The sequence below is a fragment of the Aquarana catesbeiana genome, linkage group LG11 (genome assembly GCF_042186555.1).
Source record: "Aquarana catesbeiana isolate 2022-GZ linkage group LG11, ASM4218655v1, whole genome shotgun sequence".
Taxonomy (NCBI): domain Eukaryota; kingdom Metazoa; phylum Chordata; class Amphibia; order Anura; family Ranidae; genus Aquarana; species Aquarana catesbeiana.
The window spans coordinates 283,005,755-283,027,275 of record NC_133334.1 but is presented as its reverse complement, the minus strand read 5'-3'; the positions used below and the strand labels follow the sequence as shown (position 1 = coordinate 283,027,275).

The 21,521-nt window shown below is 42.3% G+C and overlaps 1 protein-coding gene across 1 annotated transcript; it reads right to left on the bottom strand.

Annotated features, from left to right (window-relative positions):
- Window positions 1-1,246: 1,246 nt before the first annotated feature.
- Window positions 1,247-20,642, bottom strand: MC1R (melanocortin 1 receptor). Its single transcript, XM_073605968.1, has 2 exons — window positions 20,194-20,642; window positions 1,247-2,840 (listed from the first exon to the last, which is right to left on the bottom strand). The coding sequence occupies exon 2, from the start codon at window positions 2,832-2,834 to the stop codon at window positions 1,890-1,892; it is 945 nt and encodes a 314-aa protein (XP_073462069.1). The 5' UTR covers window positions 2,835-2,840; window positions 20,194-20,642; the 3' UTR covers window positions 1,247-1,889.
- Between the last annotated feature and the right edge of the window lie 879 nt (window positions 20,643-21,521).

Here is a 21,521-nt window from a genome sequence, read left to right as displayed (position 1 = left end):
AAAAGCCTTCACAGTTCTGGAACAACATCCTATGGACAGATGAGACCAAGATCAACTTGTACCAGAGTGATGGGAAGAGAAGAGTATGGAGAAGGAAAGGAACTGCTCATGATCCAAAGCAAACCACCTCATCAGTGAAGCATGGTGGTGGTAGAGTCATGGCGTGGGCATGTATGGCTGCCAATGGAACTGGTTCTCTTGTATTTATTGATGATGTGACTGCTGACAAAAGCAGCAGGATGAATTCTGAAGTGTTTCGGACAATATTATCTGCTCATATTCAGCAAAATGCTTCAGAACTCATTGGACGGACCTTCACAGTGCAGATGGACAATGACCCGAAGCATACTGCGAAAGCAACCAAAGAGTTTTTTAAGGGAAAGAAGTGGAATGTTATGCAATGGCCAAGTCAATCACTTGACTTGAATCCGATTGAGCATGCATTTCACTTGCTGAAGACAAAACTGAAGGTAAAATGCCCCAAGAACAAGCAGGAACTGAAGACAGTTGCAGAAGAGGCCTGGCAGAGCATCACCAGGGATGAAACCCAGCATCTGGTGATGTCTATGCCTTCCAGACTTCAGGCTGTAATTGACTACAAAGGATTTGCAGGCTTGAATGGAGGAGAGGATTTGGATGCCGCACACCGGATGTAGTCAAAAAACTTCACTTTATTGAAAAAATGGGATCATCAAAATAACAAGACTGTCATGCAGAAAGTACAGGTAAACTGACGCGTTTCGCACTCAGGACTGAGTGCTTACTCATGAGCTATGAGTAAGCACTCAGTCCTGAGTGCGAAACGCATCAGCTTACCTGTACTTTCTGCATGACAGTCTTGTTATTTTGATGATCCCATTTTTTCAATAAAGTGAAGTTTTTTGACTACATCTGGTGTGTGGCATCCAAATCCTCTCCTCCATTCAAGCCTGCCTTGTCTAGCATTCAGCCAGCACCTGGAACTCTTCTGCTCTGAAACTTTTACTTACACCTGGGTCAGTGTCAGCCTGAGCGGTGGAAACACTTTCTTTGCTTGTCTACAAAGGATTTGCAACCAAGTATTAAAAAGTGAAAGGTTGATGGATGATTGTTAATCTGTCCCATTACTTTTGGTCCCTTAAAAAGTGGGAGGCACATATACAAACTGTTGTAATTCCTACACCGTTCACCTGATTTGGATGTAGATACCCTCAAATTAAAGCTGAAAGTCTGCAGTTAAAGCACATCTTGTTTGTTTCATTTCAAATCCATTGTGGTGGTGTATAGAGCCAAAAAAATTAGAATTGTGTCGATGTCCCAATATTTATGGACCTGACTGTATATGGTGGAAGCTTCTAAAAAGGTTCTCCATAGCAGTTAGTCAAGCCCTTACTTCCATTGTACCATACTGAATTGCATACTGGAGGATTTCCTTGGTTGCAACCGTTTTTTCCTGTAAGCAGATGCCACCATGATGTCTGAGTTCTTGTAGTTATCTAGGCTTCAGGTTACTTAAAGAACAGGAGGCTCCTCTACACGTAAGCAGTGGGTGTCACACGATGACATTATCACTTTACACTAATCATAGAGTCCTTGCATTCAAGAATCCTTCATAAGAATTGTCTTTATTGCCCCACAGACGCCAACCAGATTTCATTTTCCAGGACAGCATTGAATTTTATGGGTTAAAGTCAGACAAAAAGTCAAACTACATAAAGTTCTATCACTTCCTTGGCATCTTTGTCATTTACATCTGCAGGTTTGGAGTTATTGCTTTTTTTTTTTTACATAAGTCATTATGAAATCATTTAGTTTCATACTATACGCACATTATTGGAGGAAAGGGAGAATTTTGAAGAAGTTCAGATCTTCGCTTCTAAGCTTCTATTCCCCCTAACCTCCTCGTACCATCATTGGGAGCAGAACACAATGTCCCTCAAGGTTTTCCTCAGCTCCTGACTCCGAAAAGCATAGATTATGGGGTCAATAATGGAGTTAAAAATGATCAGGACATAGTTGATGTTAAAATACTTGAAGTACTCCAGGCAGAACGGGTGCTTTGGACAGGAGATGATTAAGGTAAGATGAAGGAAGAACGGTCCCCAGCAAAGGAAGAAGATGCCGAGTAATATTGTTAGGGTGATGGCTCCCCTTAGTTTGACGGCCACTTGATTCAGGGAGAGTCGTCTTCCTACCCCCTTCTGCTGGGCGGAAATGCTCTGTGAGTGGCGTCTTGCCAAGATAAACATATGGATGTAGAGGCCCAACATCAAAACCAACATGAAGATGAAAAACACAATAAGACAAAAGATGACGACGTGGCTGTTGGAAAACACGATGAATGTAATGCTACAGGCGGTACTGGCCAACCAGATCCCAGCGATGGCGTTGACTACTCTTCGTTGGGTAATGATGTTGTGATATCGCAAAGCATAGAAGATGGTGACATAACGATCTACAGCAATGGCTCCAAGAAATGACAGCGACGTCACCAGCGAGCACAAGATCATGGTGTCCACAATGTTGTCCATCATTTTGATCATTGGTTCGTTGTAGACTATGATGGCGTGGCCTAGTAGGATCAGGATGACCGTCTCTATGAGATTGCTAATGCTGACAAGCATGTCCGAAGCGGCCAGGCAGCAGATGAAGTAGTACATAGGAGAGTGAAGGTTGTGATTTTTTGCAATGGCCACAACGACCAAGATGTTCTCCAACAAGCTGAGAATACACAAGAATAGGAAAACCCCTTTAGGAACTTCGATGTGGATGATGGTTGTCTCATTGGGTTTTGGCACCAGTGCGGTGGGAAGACTCTCATTGACATCACTCTGCAGGGCTGTAAAGTTGAGCATTGTGACCTGTGGAGGTAAAATAACAGATATTAGATAGGATACCTTTCCTTGTTAACATTCAGAAATTTCAAAATAAATTAAATGAAATAAAGCTTGGCTCCAGGTTATCTTTCGAAAAAGGTACCCCAGCAGGTGATAAAAACAAAAATACATGTAGCACCTCTCTGATACCCCAAAGGCAAGATAGCACCTCCATAGGCAGGGGTGGGCTAGCATTTAACCCCAGGGCTGAGTCCATAGCTAAAATGGGGGACAGAGGAAGGATATTGGACGCCAGTCACTTTTGTCTTGTTAAAGTTTAATTGCAGAACGGTTAAGGAGGTGAAGGTTGGGGGGGGTTGGGGGTCCCAGAGACCGTAGCAGATCTCTTACAGACTCTCCAGATCAATGTCCAGCTTCACAGTGTCAGGACCTTTAAGCTGATCTGGCAATGCTGTAAGTACATTCCCAAGTGTCAGTGTGTCCTCCAAGTGAGTGACCATGCCCTTCTGAGAGAACAAGCCTTCTTCCTGGCTCTCTCCAGCATGGGGCCCCCCTCGGGTCTCTTCCTTGGCACAGCTTCCTCCATACCAGACAGGACAGCTTCAGGACCACTTCAGCACACGTTAGGCCCCAAACTAGGCTATTGGTGTCCTCTAGATCTCCACCCAGTGGAAGAGAGAGATAGAGAGAGAGCACAGGGCCTGTCCCAAATATTTATATCTTCCCAGCATGCACCAGTGGCCTAAACCTCCTACTGGATTGGCTGAAGAAAATATAAATATTTATAACTTAGTTTTGTTTGTGAAATCTCATACTATGACCAGCGATACCAGTGACATCTACTGATGACAGTAAAAAAAATAATAGATGCTCAAATCCTCCCCCATCCAAAACTAAAATAAATGTTTTGATTGGAGTTGGGCTTTAACTTAAATAGCGTTTGGATAATTGGGATACATTGTAACATTTATATTGGAAGTATTTCTGATACTTGATACTGTTTTTCAGCAATATTTATTGATTCTGAATGACAGATCTCTTTATCGGCATTACTTTCAATAGGAAACCAAAGTGAGAACATCGGAGTCATAATTCTATTATTGGTTCCTCTTCTATTTCTTGCTCACTATTTTCATCTACGGGTCTCTCAGAGCTCCCTCTTGTGGTCATGGGTGGAATTGGGATTGGCATCTCATACTAAGCAAACATTTTATTAAATGGAATCTATAAAAGATCCTCTTCCCATTTATCCAGGTCCTTTTAGCCCATTCATAGTGACAATGGGAATGGACTTTTTTTTTTTTTTTTAAAGCAGCACACTACAAAACATGGCATGTGCATTGTGGTGTGCTGCCATGCAGCTACACTCAGGTCCATAAATATTGGGACATGGACACAATTCTAATATTTTTGGCTCTATACACCACCACAATGGATTTGAAACGAAATGAACAAGATGTGCTTCAACTGCAGACTTTCAGCTTTAATCTGAGGGTATTTACATCCAAATCAGGTGAACGGTGTAGGAATTACAACAGTTTGTATATGTGCCTCCCACTTTTTAAGGGACCAAAAGTAATGGGACAGATTAATAATCATCCATCAAACTTTCACTTTTTAATACTTGGTTGCAAATCCTTTGCAGACAATTACAGCCTGAAGTCTGGAACGCATAGACATCACCAGATGCTGGTTTCATCCCTGGTGATGCTCTGCCAGGCCTCTACTGCAACTGTCTTCAGTTCCTGCTTGTTCTTGGGGCATTTTCCCTTCAGTTTTGTCTTCAGCAAGTGAAATGCATGCTCAATCGGATTCAGGTCAGGTGATTGACTTGGCCTTTACATAACATTCCACTTCTTTCCCTTAAAAACTCTTTGGTTGCTTTCGCAGTATGCTTCGGGTCATTGTCCATCTGCACTGTGAAGTGCCGTCCAATGAGTTCTGAAGCATTTTGCTGAATATGAGCAGATAATATTGTCCGAAACACTTCAGAATTCATCCTGCTGCTTTTGTCAGCAGTCACATCATCAATAAATACAAGAGAACCAGTTCCATTGGCAGCCATACATGCCCACGCCATGACACTACCACCACCATGCTTCACTGATGAGGTGGTATGCTTTGGATCATGAGCAGTTCCTTTCCTTCTCCATACTCTTCTCTTCCCATCACTCTGGTACAAGTTGATCTTGGTCTCATCTGTCCATAGGATGTTGTTCCAGAAGTGTGAAGGCTTTTTAAGATGTTGTTTGGCAAACTCTAATCTGGCCTTCCTGTTTTTGAGGCTCACCAATGGTTTACATCTTGTGGTGAACCCTCTGTATTCACTCTGGTGAAGTCTTCTCTTGATTGTTGACTTTGACACACATACACCGACCTCCTGGAGAGTGTTCTTCATCTGGCCAACTGTTGTGAAGGGTGTTTTCTTCACCAAGGAAAGAATTCTTCGGTCATCCACCACAGTTGTTTTCCACGGTCTTCTGGGTCTTTTGGTGTTTCTGAGCTCACCGGTGCGTTCCTTCTTTTTAAGGATGTTCCAAACAGTTGATTTGGCCACACCTAATGTTTTTGCTATCTCTCTGATGGGTTTGTTTTGTTTTTTCAGTCTAATGATGGCTTGCTTCACTGATAGTGACAGCTCTTTGGATCTCATATTGAGAGTTGACAGCAACAGATTCCAAATGCAAATAGCACACTTGAAATTAACTCTGGACCTTTTATCTGCTCCTTGTAAATGGGATAATGAGGGAATAACACACACCTGGCCATGGAACAGCTGAGCAGTCAATTGTCCCATTACTTTTGGTCCCTTAAAAAGTGGGAGGCACATATACAAACTGTTGTAATTCCTACACCGTTCACCTGATTTCGATGTAAATATCCTCAAATTAAAGCTTGTTTCATTTCAAATCCATTGTGATGATGTATAGAGCCAAAAAGATTAGAATTGTGTCGATGTCCCAATATTAATGGACCTGACTGTATATCCAGAGGGTCTCTCTGATGCATAGTTTTTTTTAAACGTTCAGCTGCTGTCAAGGATTTTGAGATTTGTTCAGTTACCCACACTGTTAGGCCAATGGTTGATTTATTGTGGAACACGGCAAAATGCCGTGGCACACTGTGCATGTCTTTACCCCCTTCAATGAGTCTTATATGTTGGCCAAACCATTGCCTGAGAGGGCAGATTGTGCGGCCAACATAGATGAGTCCACAGGGGCATGTCAGACCATAGACCACAAATTCAGATGTAGAAATGGTCAAGCTGATAGTTTTTTCTTTTGAGCAGAAAGATTTTTTGCCTTGTTGGACAAAAACACAGGTTTTGCATCAAGCTTTTTTACACTGGTACATGCCCACAAAGGGTATGAGAGTGATAGGGCTAGGACTGGTGTGGATGGTTTTTAGTTTACTGGGGGCAATTTTATTCTTAAGGTTGGGTGCTTTTCGATAAGTGACTTTGGGTAGCGGTGGGAGAACGGTTTTGAGATGGGGGGTCCTGTTGCAAAATATTCCAATGTTTGGTAAGTATTTTTTCCATTTTTTGTTTTGAAAGTGGAAAGTTGTAATAAATCTGGTTGAGTGGCCTGTCTGTTGTCTATTTTGGCAGGCTTTCCCTTGGAGTAGAGGTCACATGCTTTATTTACCAGATCTTCTGGATATTGTTTGTCCATAAATTTCTTTTTGAGGGGGATACTTTGTAAGGCCTAATCTGTAACCAAAGTGCAATTCTGTTGCAATTGGCAGAACTGTCCCTTCAGTATGTTTTGTATCCATTTCGGATAGTGACAACTTTTGTGATGCAGGAGGGAATTACCAGCAGTCGGTTTAGTATAGATTTTTGCAATAATAGTGTCACCTGCATGGCTTAGTTCTAGATCCAAAAAAGCAACATTAATGGGGTCAAAAACGTGGGTAAATGATAGACCTTAGGGGTTGCAATTGCAGTGATCCACAAAATAAGTAATAAGTTCAGAGGGAACATCCCAGATGACAATTATATCATCAATATATATTGTCCAAAAAAAACGATATTAGCAGAAAATGTATTATGTTGCCAAATATAGTTGTTTTCCCAATAACCCATGGATTAGTTGGCATATGATGGAGCAAAGTTTGCTCCCATGGCGGTTCCCTGCACCTGAGGGTAAAAATCGCCATCAAAACAAAAATAGTTATGGGTAAGACAAAAATTTGTGGCTTCCAGAATGAAAGCAGCTTGTCTGCGATTAATAAGTGCGCAAGGAAAGATTTGAGTGCTAGTAGACCAAATTGGTGGGGAATGGACATATAGAGGGAGTTGACATCTAAACATAACCATATGTAGGAGGATTCCCATCTATATGGTGAGAGGAGTTCCAAAAGATGTGAATCATCTCTAATGTAGGATTGAATTTGATGAACCAGAGGTTGCAGATATTGGTCGATATATTGGCTGAAACCGGTAGTCGCACTCTCCATAGCTGCCACAATTGGTCTGCCCGGAGGAGATGTCAAATTTTTATGGATTTTTGGCAGGTGGTAGAAATATGGGACCTGGTAAAAGTCTTTATGGAAGAAAGAAGCTTCTATTTTGTTGATGATTCCTTTTGTCAAAAGCTGATTTCACCAAAATGTCAACCTCATGGGCAAAGTCCGACGTGGGGTCCTTTTTTAAGTTTCTCATATGTGGCCCTATTGAAGAGAAGTCTCTGAGCTTCTATGATATAGTCAAGTCTACTCTGCAAGAGTATCCCTCCACCTTTATTGGCAGATTTTATGATAATATCTGCCGTGTATGTCAGAGAGTCTAAAGCTTTAGTCTCTAAGGCAGAGAGATTATATTGACTGGATGACACTGTGGAGGATGACTGACAAAGCTTGAGAAAATCAGTGTAAATCACTCAAATAAAACTCTCAAGATAAGGGCCTTTTGATTGAGCAGGATAAAAAATTGATTTTGGCCTAAAAGATGAATGCACTATAGGGGGAGAGGTAGCAAGGTGCTGTGTGAAGAGGATCAATGAGCCATCTTCCTCAGCTAAGGATTCTAGAGCATCTATGATGTCACCATCATATTCAAAGGAACTGGGAGAAGGAACAATTTTCCTGGCAGTTGTGGCTGAAATTTTAGTTGGTCTACCTGACCGTGGTTTGGTTTCACCAGAACCCCTCATTTTCCACTTCTTGATTAGAGTTCGAACACTGCTGATTGGCATTCTCAATTCCTTGGATATCTTTTTATATCCCTTTCCTGTTTTATACAGTTCAACTATCTTTTCCCGCAGATCTTTTTGACAATTCTTTTGCTTTCCCCATGACTCAGAATCCAGAAATGTCAGTGCAGCACTGGATGACAGATGCAAGGGTCTGTCAGGAGTCCAGAAACTCATTGACCTTTTATACACACACACTAATTACAAACAAACAGATCACAGGTGAGGATGGTTCCCTTTAATAGACATTCAAACCCCTTTGTGTCACCTTGTGTGCATGCTATCAGTCCCAAATCACCGGGGTATGTAAACTTTTGATCAGGGTCATTTGGGTAGTTTCTGTTGTCATTATGATTTTAAAAAGAGAAAACACAGCTGATTGATAATAAATGGCTTCAGCCAAACACTAACCATGAGTGACAGAAAAGTTTTGTGTTATCCTTTATATTCTCTGAAAAATGGCCAAGAAATCTTAAATTATGCCGGGGTATGTAAACTTATGAGCACAAGTGTATATTTGTGATTCTGCACAGAACGGCCGCTCTGTAGCAGAAAATGGGCTCTGGGTCGATCGGGACTTGGATACATTTATTACAGGATGTATTACTCTGAGAAGTATGGTTGGTCGGTATTCTAATGAGAAAGCCCAGCATTGGCTTCATGCACTTTGATTGTTGGTGTCTCCTATGGAGGGAATATCTTCTTCTCATTTAGCTGTGTGTATAATCTGATATCCTGCTGGACAAGTCACAGCACAAGCTCTTCACAGCATAGCGAATCTCCCCTAATACTAAAAACACAACCAGAATAAACCCAATGCATTCCGGCTGCGATTGGTAAATTATAATACGTCTGAAATGAATTAACTGGAATAAAAACGAAATAAAATGAAATGAAGTCAAAAATATGTTTTGTCCTAAGAAAAGTCCACAGATAGAGAAAATCCATAGAAAACACATTACATTTCCTCTTCCCGCTCCTAGTCCTGTGACTGGAAGTTACATGACTCCAATTATTGATCAGGAAGCTGGGATTCGGCTTCTTTATGCAGAACGAGGTGAAGATGCAGAAAAGTGAATTATTGTTGGGGATTGGAGGTTCGCGGTGAAGAGGAACTTCGCCCTCTTTTTACTGTTTTTTTTTTTTAACCTCTTGAGCCGCGTACACACGAGCGGAATGTCCGACAGAAAAAGGCCGACGGAAGCTTTTCATCGTCTATTCCGATCGTGTGTGGGCCTCATCAGACTTTTTTCTTTCGAAAATTCTGACGGACCTAGAAATGGAACATGTTCTAAATATTTCCGACGTCTGTATGCTGTTTCGACGGACCAAAAACGACGCATGCTCTGAAGCAAGTACGAGACAGAAGTTATTGGCTACTGGCTATTGAACTTCCCTTTTCTTGTCCCGTCGTACGTGTTGTACGTCACCGCGTTCTGGACGGTCGGACTTTGGTTTGACCGCGTGTATGCAAGACCGCTTGAGCGTAATTCCATCGGAGAAACCTTCGGAGTTTATTCCGATGGCAAAACCGTCCGTGTGTACGCGGCATTACTCTTTTAAATTGACTCAAAACCACAACCAGGGAATCCAGTGCCGATCAGTATTGATCTTCCGCTGCACACCTGGGCCAGCACTGCCATCTTCCTCTCTGTTGCCATTGGGAGCCAGCTGTGTTTTCCAGGCAGGACCAGGACAAGGGGGAGGCAGGAGGGGCAGCTGCCCTCCTTCATTTCTATTTTACACTGAATGGGTTGTTTTACGAGGAGATCATTTACAATCACTTTACGGTCGTTCTGTCACATAAGAAGTCACAAGCAGCTGCCTGTAAAGACGGAATAATTACCTCTCCAGCTCATTGCTTAGAAATTGTCACACACCGTTCACTGGAAAACTGACCCTTCCAGGAGTGTCGACCTCCAGGGCCCTCTGCTGCTCTCATTGGTTCCTCCCGCTGACCTCTATGTCACCACTATGTGTTGTACTGTACAGAGGTCAGCAGGGGGAACCAGTGAGAGCAGCAGGAGGCCCAGGAGGTCGACACTCCCGGAAGGGTCAGTTTTGCAGGACACTTCAGAGGACATTTCCTCGGAGGTGAGGCAGCTGGAGAGGTAAGTGTTCCGGGATTCTGCTCCTTCTGTTTGCTTGAGACCTAAGGAAGGTGAAAACAGACAGGCAGACAAGATGCCAATATGATTGGATCGTTCTTAGGACTAAGCAGCGGACAGCTTGTTTCATTGAAGGCTGGAGGGTGCAGGAGTGACGTTCACACAGAGACATTCAGCGACTTTACTAAAGGCAAATAGACAGTGGCTCCAGAGCTTAGTAAATGAGGTGAAGCTTCACTTTGGAAAGAATACCCAATCACATGCAGGGAAAATTTTTTAAAAAACTGCATTTTTTTTTTTATAGGCAACACTATTAAGCAAGGACTACATGCCACGTTACAGGCTTCTTTAACGACTAAAGAATCTCCCCTGACCCCGATTCTGGGGAACCCCAAATTTCCCTCGGGACTCACACCTGGACAATTCCAATCATTAAAGAGCTCTAATTGTACTAGTGCTTCACATTTTGTGATCCAAGAGAAATGGCCCTCCATTTCAGAATTAGTAGACTCGACGGGTCCGTTTAATCTGCCTTTTTGGAGTGCGGTACAAATACACCATTTTCTTCAGACCATTCCAAACCCTAAATCTTATTCTAGACCTTTGACTACGTTTGAAGAAATTTGCGTAGACACAGAACCATTACCACAGGTCCTATCTAAGATGTATACCTTATTAAACACACCCCCACAACTGCCTAACTTGCCATGCATTACTAAATGGGAAACTGACCTTCAACGATCTTTTACGACAGTACAGAAGCAGAACATGATTGCTCTCTCCCTTAAATCCTTAATATGTACTAAACTGCAGGAATCAAACTATAAGATCCTGACTAGGTGGTATTTAACACCCAGTCGCCTGCACTTGATGTTTCCCAATACGTCAAATATTTGCTGGAGGTGTCGCAAAGAGGTGGGAACGATACTTCACATGTTCTGGTCCTGTTCTAAATTGACAGATTTCTGGTCCAAGGTCCGTTCTATCTCCCAAAAGTTCACGGACTTTCAGATTCCAAATGACCCAGCATTTTTCCTACTCCATATATCCTCCATACCACTTAAAACATATAAAAAGTCCATTCTACGTCACTTAATAAATGCAGCCAAAGCCTGCATCCCCATGCTCTGGAAACAGCAAACCCCACCGACCACCTCAATGTGGCTACAGAAAGTAGAAGATATTAACAAGATGGAAGACCTCATATTGACAGCTCAAGACAGACAAGCACGTTATACAAAAACCTGGACATTGTGGAATATGTTTAAATATTCTGAGGAAGGGAAAGCACTTTTCGGTAATCCAGACCATTAAAGAATCACATAACATTTCCGACATAAAATATCTATTTAAATATGGGTTTCCGCCGATACTCCCCCCCCCCACCCCCACCCCATCCCCCAATATCCCTCAATACTTTCCCCTATTTCCTTCCACACCTCCCCTTCTCTACCCTCTCACTCCTATCTATTTTTTCCCTCTTTCTTATCTACTACTAACTTCTCTACTTTTCTGCCTTCCTTTTGGGTAGCTACCTTTTGATTAAAATAAATAAATATCTAAGAAAGACTTGGAATTCAGCTAGAAAACCTACTTAGAAGACTTCTACATGTCTTTACAGGAAAATATACCTTTTAGTAGCAATCACATGTTAACGGATTGGATCTCCTAAGTCCTTCTATATATATGTTATCTTATGTAATGCTATACTGTCGGGAGGCTGCGACCCCCTTGAACTGTTATATACCGCTCTGGTATGTTCGGGGCTTTGCCCCTTCTCTCTTTTATAAAACATCAATAAAAATTATATTTGCAAAAAAAAAAAAAACTGCATTTTTTCTTGCACATGATTAGATGATGGAAGTCGGCAGAGCTTCCCCTCATTTAATAGTTTGTTAAGCGCAGCGCTAACTATTAGCGCTTTATAAATCCTCAGTAATAATAATAATTTACTCATCTCTGGTGCAACTGCTCTTGCAGAGTCTATTGGCCTTTAGTAAATGAACCCCCTTTGTCTCAAGGTGATTTATAGTGATTGGAAAAGTTTAAATCCGTCCAATCAAACTCTCCCTCCAGAGTTGGGTATCTGTTGCTGCCATACACAGGAGATTGTTATCTGTAGCAGCTTCCCTCTCATACATCAACATTTCTACACTAATGACAAAGGTCCATTCATTCAGACTCCTATCCTGACACCCCAAGATTTCAGGTCACCCCAGTGCAGACTCCTATCCTGACACCCCAGGATTTCTGGTCACCCCAGTGCAGGCTCCTATCCTGACACCCCAGGATTTCTGGTCACCCCAGTGCAGGCTCATATCCTGACACCCCAGGATTTCTGGTCACCCCAGTGCAGGCTCCTATCCTGACACCCCAGGATTTCTGGTCACCCCAGTGCAGGCTCCTATCCTGACACCCCAGGATTTCAGGTCACCCCAGTGCAGGCTCATATCCTGACACCCCAGGATTTCAGGTCACCCCAGTGCAGGCTCCTATCCTGACACCCCAGGATTTCAGGTCACCCCAGGTGCAGGCTCATATCCTGACACCCCAGGATTTCTGGTCACCCCAGTGCAGGCTCATATCCTGACACCCCAGGATTTCAGGTCACTCCAGTGCAGGCTCATATCCTGACACCCCAGGATTTCAGGTCACCCCAGTGCAGGCTCATATCCTGACACCCCAGGATTTCTGGTCACCCCAGTGCAGGCTCCTATCCTGACACCCCAGGATTTCTGGTCACCCCAGTGCAGGCTCATATCCTGACACCCCAGGATTTCAGGTCACCCCAGTGCAGGCTCCTATCCTGACACCCCAGGATTTCAGGTCACCCCAGTGCAGGCTCCTATCCTGACACCCCAGGATTTCAGGTCACCCCAGTGCAGGCTCATATCCTGACACCCCAGGATTTCAGGTCACCCCAGTGCAGGCTCATATCCTGACACCCCAGGATTTCTGGTCACCCCAGTGCAGGCTCATATCCTGACACCCCAGGATTTCTGGTCACCCCAGTGCAGGCTCATATCCTGACACCCCAGGATTTCTGGTCACCCCAGTGCAGGCTCATATCCTGACACCCCAGGATTTCAGGTCACCCCAGTGCAGGCTCCTATCCTGACACCCCAGGATTTCTGGTCACCCCAGTGCAGGCTCATATCCTGACACCCCAGGATTTCAGGTCACCCCAGTGCAGGCTCATATCCTGACACCCCAGGATTTCTGGTCACCCCAGTGCAGGCTCATATCCTGACACCCTAGGATTTCTGGTCACCCCAGTGCAGGCATTTAGAAGAAATTGGTGCCTTAGTGATTGGATGGTACCTGCTGACCCTAAGAGGTCCTTAGCATGCATCCTAAATACACTAGAGGGCATAGGTGTGCGCAGCCTATTGCATAAGGGTGTGCACCTCAAAGCTCCAACACATATGCATTTGTGACATATTAATCGGCCTCTTCCCCCGCTTATCATTCTTAAAACAATGGGGGGGGGGGGTGGACCAGGGGGACCTGGGCAGCAGAAAGAAGAGTAACTGGGACAAGAGGGGTGGCATACATTGGTACCAATCCCCTGTATTTTCCTCCTGTGGCAGCTGAATGTCGGTGAGAGGAAGAGGAGGAGAAGCCTACTTTTAGCTGCTGCAGAAGAAAATACAGATCGGTTCCACCAATTTCCACCCCCGTCGCCTATCCTGTCCAGGTTATGGGGGTCGGCAAGTAAGGATCGCGGCTTACCTGTCACCTGCCCACGATTGATGGGTTGCCAACTCCCGGATTAGGGTGTGCCCGGGCACACCTGGCACACCCCTTGCGCACGCCTATGCCAGAGGGGCTCATTCCCTGTCTCATTTGTATTATTACAAGAATATGTTCCTCACCCTCAGACAGAAGTGGAGTTCCCCTTCCAGGGCTGTCAATCCTCTTTAGTCATATAGGTGTCATTGTGCCCCCCTGTAAAGCTGGTCATAGGTGGGTAGAGTTGTGAAAGAAAATTTCCAGGAAAATAATGTTCTGACAGCTTTTTTATACCTGGTGGCAGTGCGTTAAGGTGAGATAATTTTGGATACATCCCTAGAATCTTATATACTCTCTCACCCAAATAAATCTTAGACAATCCCCACTTCTGTGTGGCCAGGTGGAGGAGACCCCCGAGAGATCGGAGGAGGTAAATCAACCTAATATATGTGGCAGAAAATATCTCCATCACCAAATCCCGGAGAACACCATCCTTGGATCAAATACCTTACAGGGGGAGATATGACGGAAAGCAGGCGGTGAGCTCCTGGATCAGACGGGTCATACGAGTTCTATATACTCTCTTCCTTTACTCTCTCTATGGTTATCCCTCCTGCTGCAGGTAAACTTTATAAGGAGCACAAGGTGGATGATTGGCTAAGATCGTGGGATGAATTACCCCCCCCCCCCCCCCCCATACAAGTCTCTTCGAGAACTATATGGCACTTAGTATCCCTCCAAACTGAAATTGTTCCCATTTGTATGGGGCAGAGGGGTGGCCCCTCCGAATAAGGTTTGTGATGGGTCACTGCAAACCTCTGAATACCCTGGAGGCCAAGGCATTAAACTGTATAGAATGTTATGTCTTATTTCTAACACTTTTCTTAAACTTAACTGTATTGACATGTTTTGTACTGAGATATCTGAACTTTGATAGGATTTTTTTGTATCTCTTTTGAAATACACTCAATAAACACATTGGGAAAGAAAAGAATGTTCTAAGAAAGTCTGTTCACTTTTCTAATCATTAGCGGGGTCAACATTAGTAAAAAACATTTGGTCAGCCAGAGGTCTGGGGAGCAAGGCACCGCATCCCAAAAGTTAAAGAATACAAATAGAACACAAATTGGGGACTTTTAAGTTGCCAGACAGAAACAATGTACTACATCATACTTTAAAATCCATATCAAGTTTTATTATGTACATTAAAAATACTTTGTTATAAAAAGAAGATTTGAATAGCAGTCAGATGCGATCCAGGTACATAGTACATTATGGCTCAACATGTTTCACCAAAAGATGGCTTCTTCAGACTTTTTAAGAGACTTTGTTGTTCTTCTATGACACACTGATATCCCTATGATGGTAGTTTTGTGGCTTCTGCACTGACATATACTTACCTGGTGGCATCTCTGGGTGAATATCTGGTACAGTAATTAAAAAAGTTTCCTGAAGAAGCCATCTTTTGGTGAAACATGTTGTGCAATATTTGCTGCACTATGTACCTGGATCGCATGCCAGACAGAAACAATGTACTACATCATACTTTAAAATCCATATCAATTTTTTTAGGTACGTTAAAAATACTTTGTTCTAAAAGAAGATTTGAATAGCAGTCATATGCAATCCAGGTACAAAAGATGGCTTCTTCAGCTGGCTTCTTCGCTGTACTATGTACCTGGATCGCATATGACTTCTATTCAAATCTTCTTTTAAAACAAAGTATTTTTAATGTACCTAATAAAACTTGATAAGGATTTTAACCTTCTCTCGCCCACGCTGTAACCGTCACCTTAATTGCCGGGAGGCCATCATATGACGTCCTCCTGTGCATGAGCTGCCTGCGTGCCCCCAGTGGGGTGCGCGCGCCTCGCTTTGTAATCACAGAGTCTGTGAGACTCGGCTGATCAGTGCCTATCAGTGCCATCTATCAGTGCTCTTCAGTGCCACCCATTAGTGTCATTAGTGCCCATTAGTGCCCCCCATCAGTGCCATCTTATCAGTGCCCATCAGTGAAGGAGAAAAATTACCTGTTTTAAAAATGTTATAACAAACTATGAGTCTATTTTTTGGGGGGGGTTTCAACACTTTTGGTCTTTTTTTGTTTTTTTAGCAAAAAAAAAAACCTGTGGTGATTAAATACCACCAAAAGATTCACCAAAATTCTATTTGTGTGAAAAAAAAAATGCTAAAAATTTCATTTGGTACAGTGTAGCATGACCGTACAATTGTGATTCAAAAAGTGAGAGCGCTGAAAGCTGAAAATTGGTCTGAGCAGGAAGGGGGTTTAAGTGTCCGGTAAGCAAGTGGTTAAAGTATTATGTAGTACATACATTGTTTCTGTCTGGCACCTTTAAAAGTCCCCAATTTGTGTTCTATTTGTATTGGGCTCAAATTGATATTTGTTTTCAATTGCAGTGACGGGAAAATTGGAAGGAACAGGATTTGGTTTTCATTTGGTAAAGTTCATTCATTCCAAAACCAAATGTTAAAAGCATATGAAACCTTCCAAACTACATTCAAATGTTCTGAGAATCTTCACATTTTCCTAAGAGTTTTTGTTTGAAGTTCTCTCCATCGATGGCTTAAGGTGTTATACATGGAGGAGACGACACGAGCTAGGCAGAAACAGGAGCCGCCCCGAGATTTATCATTGTAGAGGAGATTCCTAGAACTACAAGAGGTGGGGACAGGATACCGGCACTCAGAAAGAAATACGTTGCACCAAGATGCGTTAAACTGCATCTTGGTGCAATTTTTAATTTTGGCGCGATTTTTGCAATTTTTTCTGTTTTTTTGGTGCAATTTTTTTTTTTGCATTTTTTTTTTGTTTTGTTTTTTGCATCTTGGGTTTATACACCTTGATTTTATGATTGGGACACTATATGTATACACACATGTTTTTGGATATGGTGCCATAATTACAATTTGGTGCAATTTTTTTTAATAACTTTTTTGTTTTTTTGGTGCGATTCTTTGCATTTTCAGTTGGATTTGGTTTTTGGGTTCACTTACATCCTGTATTTTGGGTTTGGACACTATATGCACTGTTATAAGGAGAGGATCACTATACTATCATGACATTCATGTTTGGATGTTTTATGCACTGATATAAGGAGAGGATTTATTTTTATTTTTATGTTACACTAATTTGTACGCTATTACATTTTTGGTGACAACTTCTCCTGTGTAGGATTGGTGCCCACACCTAGAGGGCTTTAGTACTCACCTACTGGGGTAGGTGAGGTGTGATAACTATCATACTATCACCTTTATGGTAACTGTTTTGTTATAATTTATTCTACAATAGCACTGTGTCTTTTAATATTTAGCCACTATAGAGTGATTTGGTAGGGCACTATTTGACATATAGGTAGCGCCACTCGCCCACTCGCCCACTCGCCCCGTCATATCTTCTTTCTTTTCAGAAACAAATACGTTTGGTGGACTATCAGACTTTCCACCTTACATACTCATGGACTCAGTAGACACGAGAACGGACTATTGCTGTACTATTGGTTCCTGGGGATGATGATGATGTGTTTAATCTCATCTCAGTATAAATGTGATTCTTTGTTACACATGTGCGCCCATTTTAACTAAAACAAAAAAAAAAAGGTGTGGTAAAAAAGCTAAGTTGCATATTGAATTTGTGTGCAGCATCCCCCTTGTTGTATTTTGGACTTTAGGGGTAGAGTGAAGCCCCCTTGAAGCATGCACCCATATGCAAGGAACTACATGCAGCTCACCCATTGATTTCATATATATATACATTATATATTATATATAATATGCAGTATAAATGTATTATATAGCCAAAGGTATGTGGGCACCCCTCCTATTTATTGAGTTCAGGTGCACAAAGCCGGCTCCATAAAGACATGGGGTGACCAGTTTGATGTGGAGGAACTGGAGTGTCCTCTACAGAGCCCTGACCTCATCCCTACTGATCTTCTTTGGGATGAATTGGAATGCTGATGGTAAGCCAGGTCTTCTCATCCAACATCCGTACCTGACCTCACAAATGGCATAAATTCAAACAAATACCCTTTAAAATCACATGGAAAGACTTTTCAGAAGAGAGGAGGCTGTTATAGCCACAAAGAGGGACAACACCATATAGGTGTGATGGGTGGAAGAATTCAAGTGTCCTGCACAGAGCCCTGACCCCCAACCCTACTGAACACCTTTGGGATGAAATTAGAATGCCAATGGTAAGCCAGGTCTTCTCATCCAACATCAGTACCTGACCTCACAAATGGCATAAATTCAGACCGATCCACTCCATAATCACATGGAAAGACTTATCAGAAGAGAGGAGGCTGTTATAGCCACAAAGGGGGATAACACCATATAGGTGTGATTGGTGGATGAACTCCGGTTTCCTGCACAGAGCCCTGATCCCAACCCTACTGAACACCTTTGGGATGAATTGGAATGCCAATTGCAAGTCAAGTCTGCTGTGTACAAAGCCAGCTCCATAAAGACATGGTGTGACCAGTTTGGTGTGGAGGAACTCAAACCTGATAATAAATACTCTTTTATGGAGTTCATGGTCAGGTGTTCACAAATGAATGGCTAGTAAAGTGCCATTGGATTTATAATATATATAAAATAAAATAATGGCACTTTCATTGGTGATTTGTTTTTAGAGGTGCCAGTTCCAGTACTGCCATTAGATCACCGGCTCACTAGGGTGCAATGCACAAATAAATGTGAATGTCCAAGAAGCCTCGTAAAAACAAGTCAGCAAAGACATTTCACGTGTTTCTCCTCAGACAGGTTCACGTGTGAAATTTTGGCAACTGTGACTGACTTCTAGTACTGCAAACATACCTTATTCATGTAACAGCATCATTATCTATTAGTATTTATAAAGTACTCCTATGCAATACTACACATCGATCGATCCCATTTGTAGGACTCTTTCCTGGTCACACAGACCCCCTACAACCAGCTTCGTCAGAAACAAATCAAATGACCACCATGTTTTTGGATGGACCAGGATGAGAGAAATGGAGAGTTTTTTCGTTTCCCATGAAATTCTAACAAAATCCAAAAGATTTGAAATTCAGATTCAGAATCCGAATACTTTATTCATCCCAAGGGAAATGATTCAATGCACCTTTGTGATCTGAATGGGGTCCATGGTGAAGGTTGAGTTAGGGTAGTTCTTGGTGGTTTACAAGGGGGCAATGAATTTTACTTTCAAAATATTTTATTTTCAAAGTATATAGAATACAATTTGATACATTTAATGATTGTTTTAAAGTTTCGTTAAAACTAAATCCTGGATAATGACTAGTTCATAAAAATAAGTTTATAAACAACTAGAAACATAATGAGAAGGGATATTCCATTCCTGCTAGGCCGGGGGCAATGAGTTTTATGTGGCTTCTGAGGTTTACTGAAGCTCCTTTCAAATATCCAAGATATGACCGATCATCAGCTTCATTATTTTAGGCTTTTTTTTTTTCACAGAAAAAAGTAAACCTGACAATTTTCACAACAGTAAAGAAAAAATGATCAAATGTATGAAAAAGAGGAACATTTAGATACCTCACCAAACCATTGACTGGTGGTGTCATTTAAAACACATACACCAGGAGGATTCACCTGCAGTAAATGTTTGGTGAATGTCAGATTCATTACTGTGTAAAAATGCCCCTAAGGTAAAGATAAGTACCCTAAATACATCCTCAAAATAAAGAAATAAGGAGCGCTGTTTTCTAAGTATATTCTGCCTAAGAAGCTCCTTGAGAGTTTTTGCCTTGGAGAAATTTTGCGGTGAAATACATTTTTGCCAAAATCACATCCCTCATCCCCAGTGGTGAGAGGAAACCAGGGACAAACTATGAGGCACCCGGAGAGCATGTAACCCCCATAGAGATAGTGAGTACTTCATCAGTGCAACTCAAGAGTTCCCATTATCATGCCACCTTGGCAAGGCAATAGGAAGGAGCAGAGAACACCGCTCAGGTGAGTAGATCCAGGTGAATCAATGAATGAGCTGAAGGACTCCTCCCAAGGGTGTAAGCCACGGCTCGTCCTCCGTACAGACTGCAAAAGGAAGGAACGGCTGCACACCAAGATATTGGATATGATTCCTTAATTCTTTATTAAACAAAACAAAGTGACACACCACAGGAAGAACAGAAGGCAGATGCGTTTCACACAGAATCATATGCTTAATCAGGGCTTAATCATTCTGTGAAACGCGTCTGCCCTGATTGCTGTTCTTCCTGTGGTGTGTCACTTTGTTTTATGGATCAAGAATAAAGAATTAAGGACTCACAAAGGGGTATAGTATGAATGTGCCAATGTCAGGGATGGTTAGATTACCTCTTATGAAGATGAAGATGTCTTGAAATCTAATCCAGCGTTGTATTTTCTCCTGCCAGGGTCCAAATGATGTCTTACTCACAGCGGGCAAGGCTTTTTATTTGTAGTCCTTTTGATGCGCTTTGTACATTTTGATGACCTTAGAATCCCAATGTTTTTTATAGTTCTGCCTTCTGAACAATTTCTTGTGTGAAGAGCAGTTTCCCGCTGTGCTTCTGACATACCAGGCCGGTGTTCTTCTGCTTGATTAGGATTACAGTAGAAGAGATGCTCAGGCTTCTCCCGCTGGTAGCAGGTCTCTCTTCCAGCTCTCCCAGGTTGAGCCTCAAGAGGTCTCAGAATGGAGCTCATTCACCTTTTCCTCTTCCTGACCTCTCTTAAATTTCTTCTTTAACACCGTCCACTATACCGAAGAATATGTTTGTTTCAGATGAGGTTAGGACAAAGAATGAGTCTTTTTTCCCCCCTCTGCTTAGTCTTTAAAGGCATCTTCCCAGCCCCTCCTAGCTCGTAGAATGGACACACATGACCAGGGAAGCCAGAGGCAGTGATTTGTTATGAAACCTCTTAAAAACCATGCAATGTGCAATCCACCACCCTTTAATTAAAAACAAGGAGCTTCTCAGTTTGCCTATTGATACAACAAATATGAACTGATTTCATAATGGTTATTTATGGATCACATCTCGGAGCACATGCTGGTCTACTATGAACATTAGAGAACCCTCCGGTCAAATGGGAACTTTGCAGGTTTAGTTAATGGCCTTTTCACACCAATGCAGGATCACGATGCAATAAACGTGCATGAAATCTAGATACTATTATTCATTAGGAGCTCCTTCACATTGGTGCATTGGGGTAGAGGGCAGTTTGTTACATTTTCTAAGTAGTCAGATGTGGAGCTACAGCAACATGGAGAAGGTGACAAGGCCCTCTGTTACATAGTTTATCTATTAATCAATTAATGTAGGTTTTTATGAACACAAACACACCAATAGGTTCTTTAGCACCACATCCCAGGATTAAATGGTAGAAAAGACACAGAATTGGGACTTTGAAGGTGCAAATATATTGATATCAAATATAGTATAAAAAAATTATTTTATTTTAAAAAACCAAAATAAGAATTCATTCCTTTAAAAAGAGGGAAAAAGGAGATACAATACTGGCTAGTACAATAATTTGTAGTTACAACAACACAGCAGTAATGGTAAACTTCCCAACATGTATCGCCCATAGAACGGGCTTCCTCAGGGGATGCTGGTCATGCGTAACGTACAGTGCCTATATCTCCTAAACAAAGGGGGAGAAATCAACGACTCCCGGGA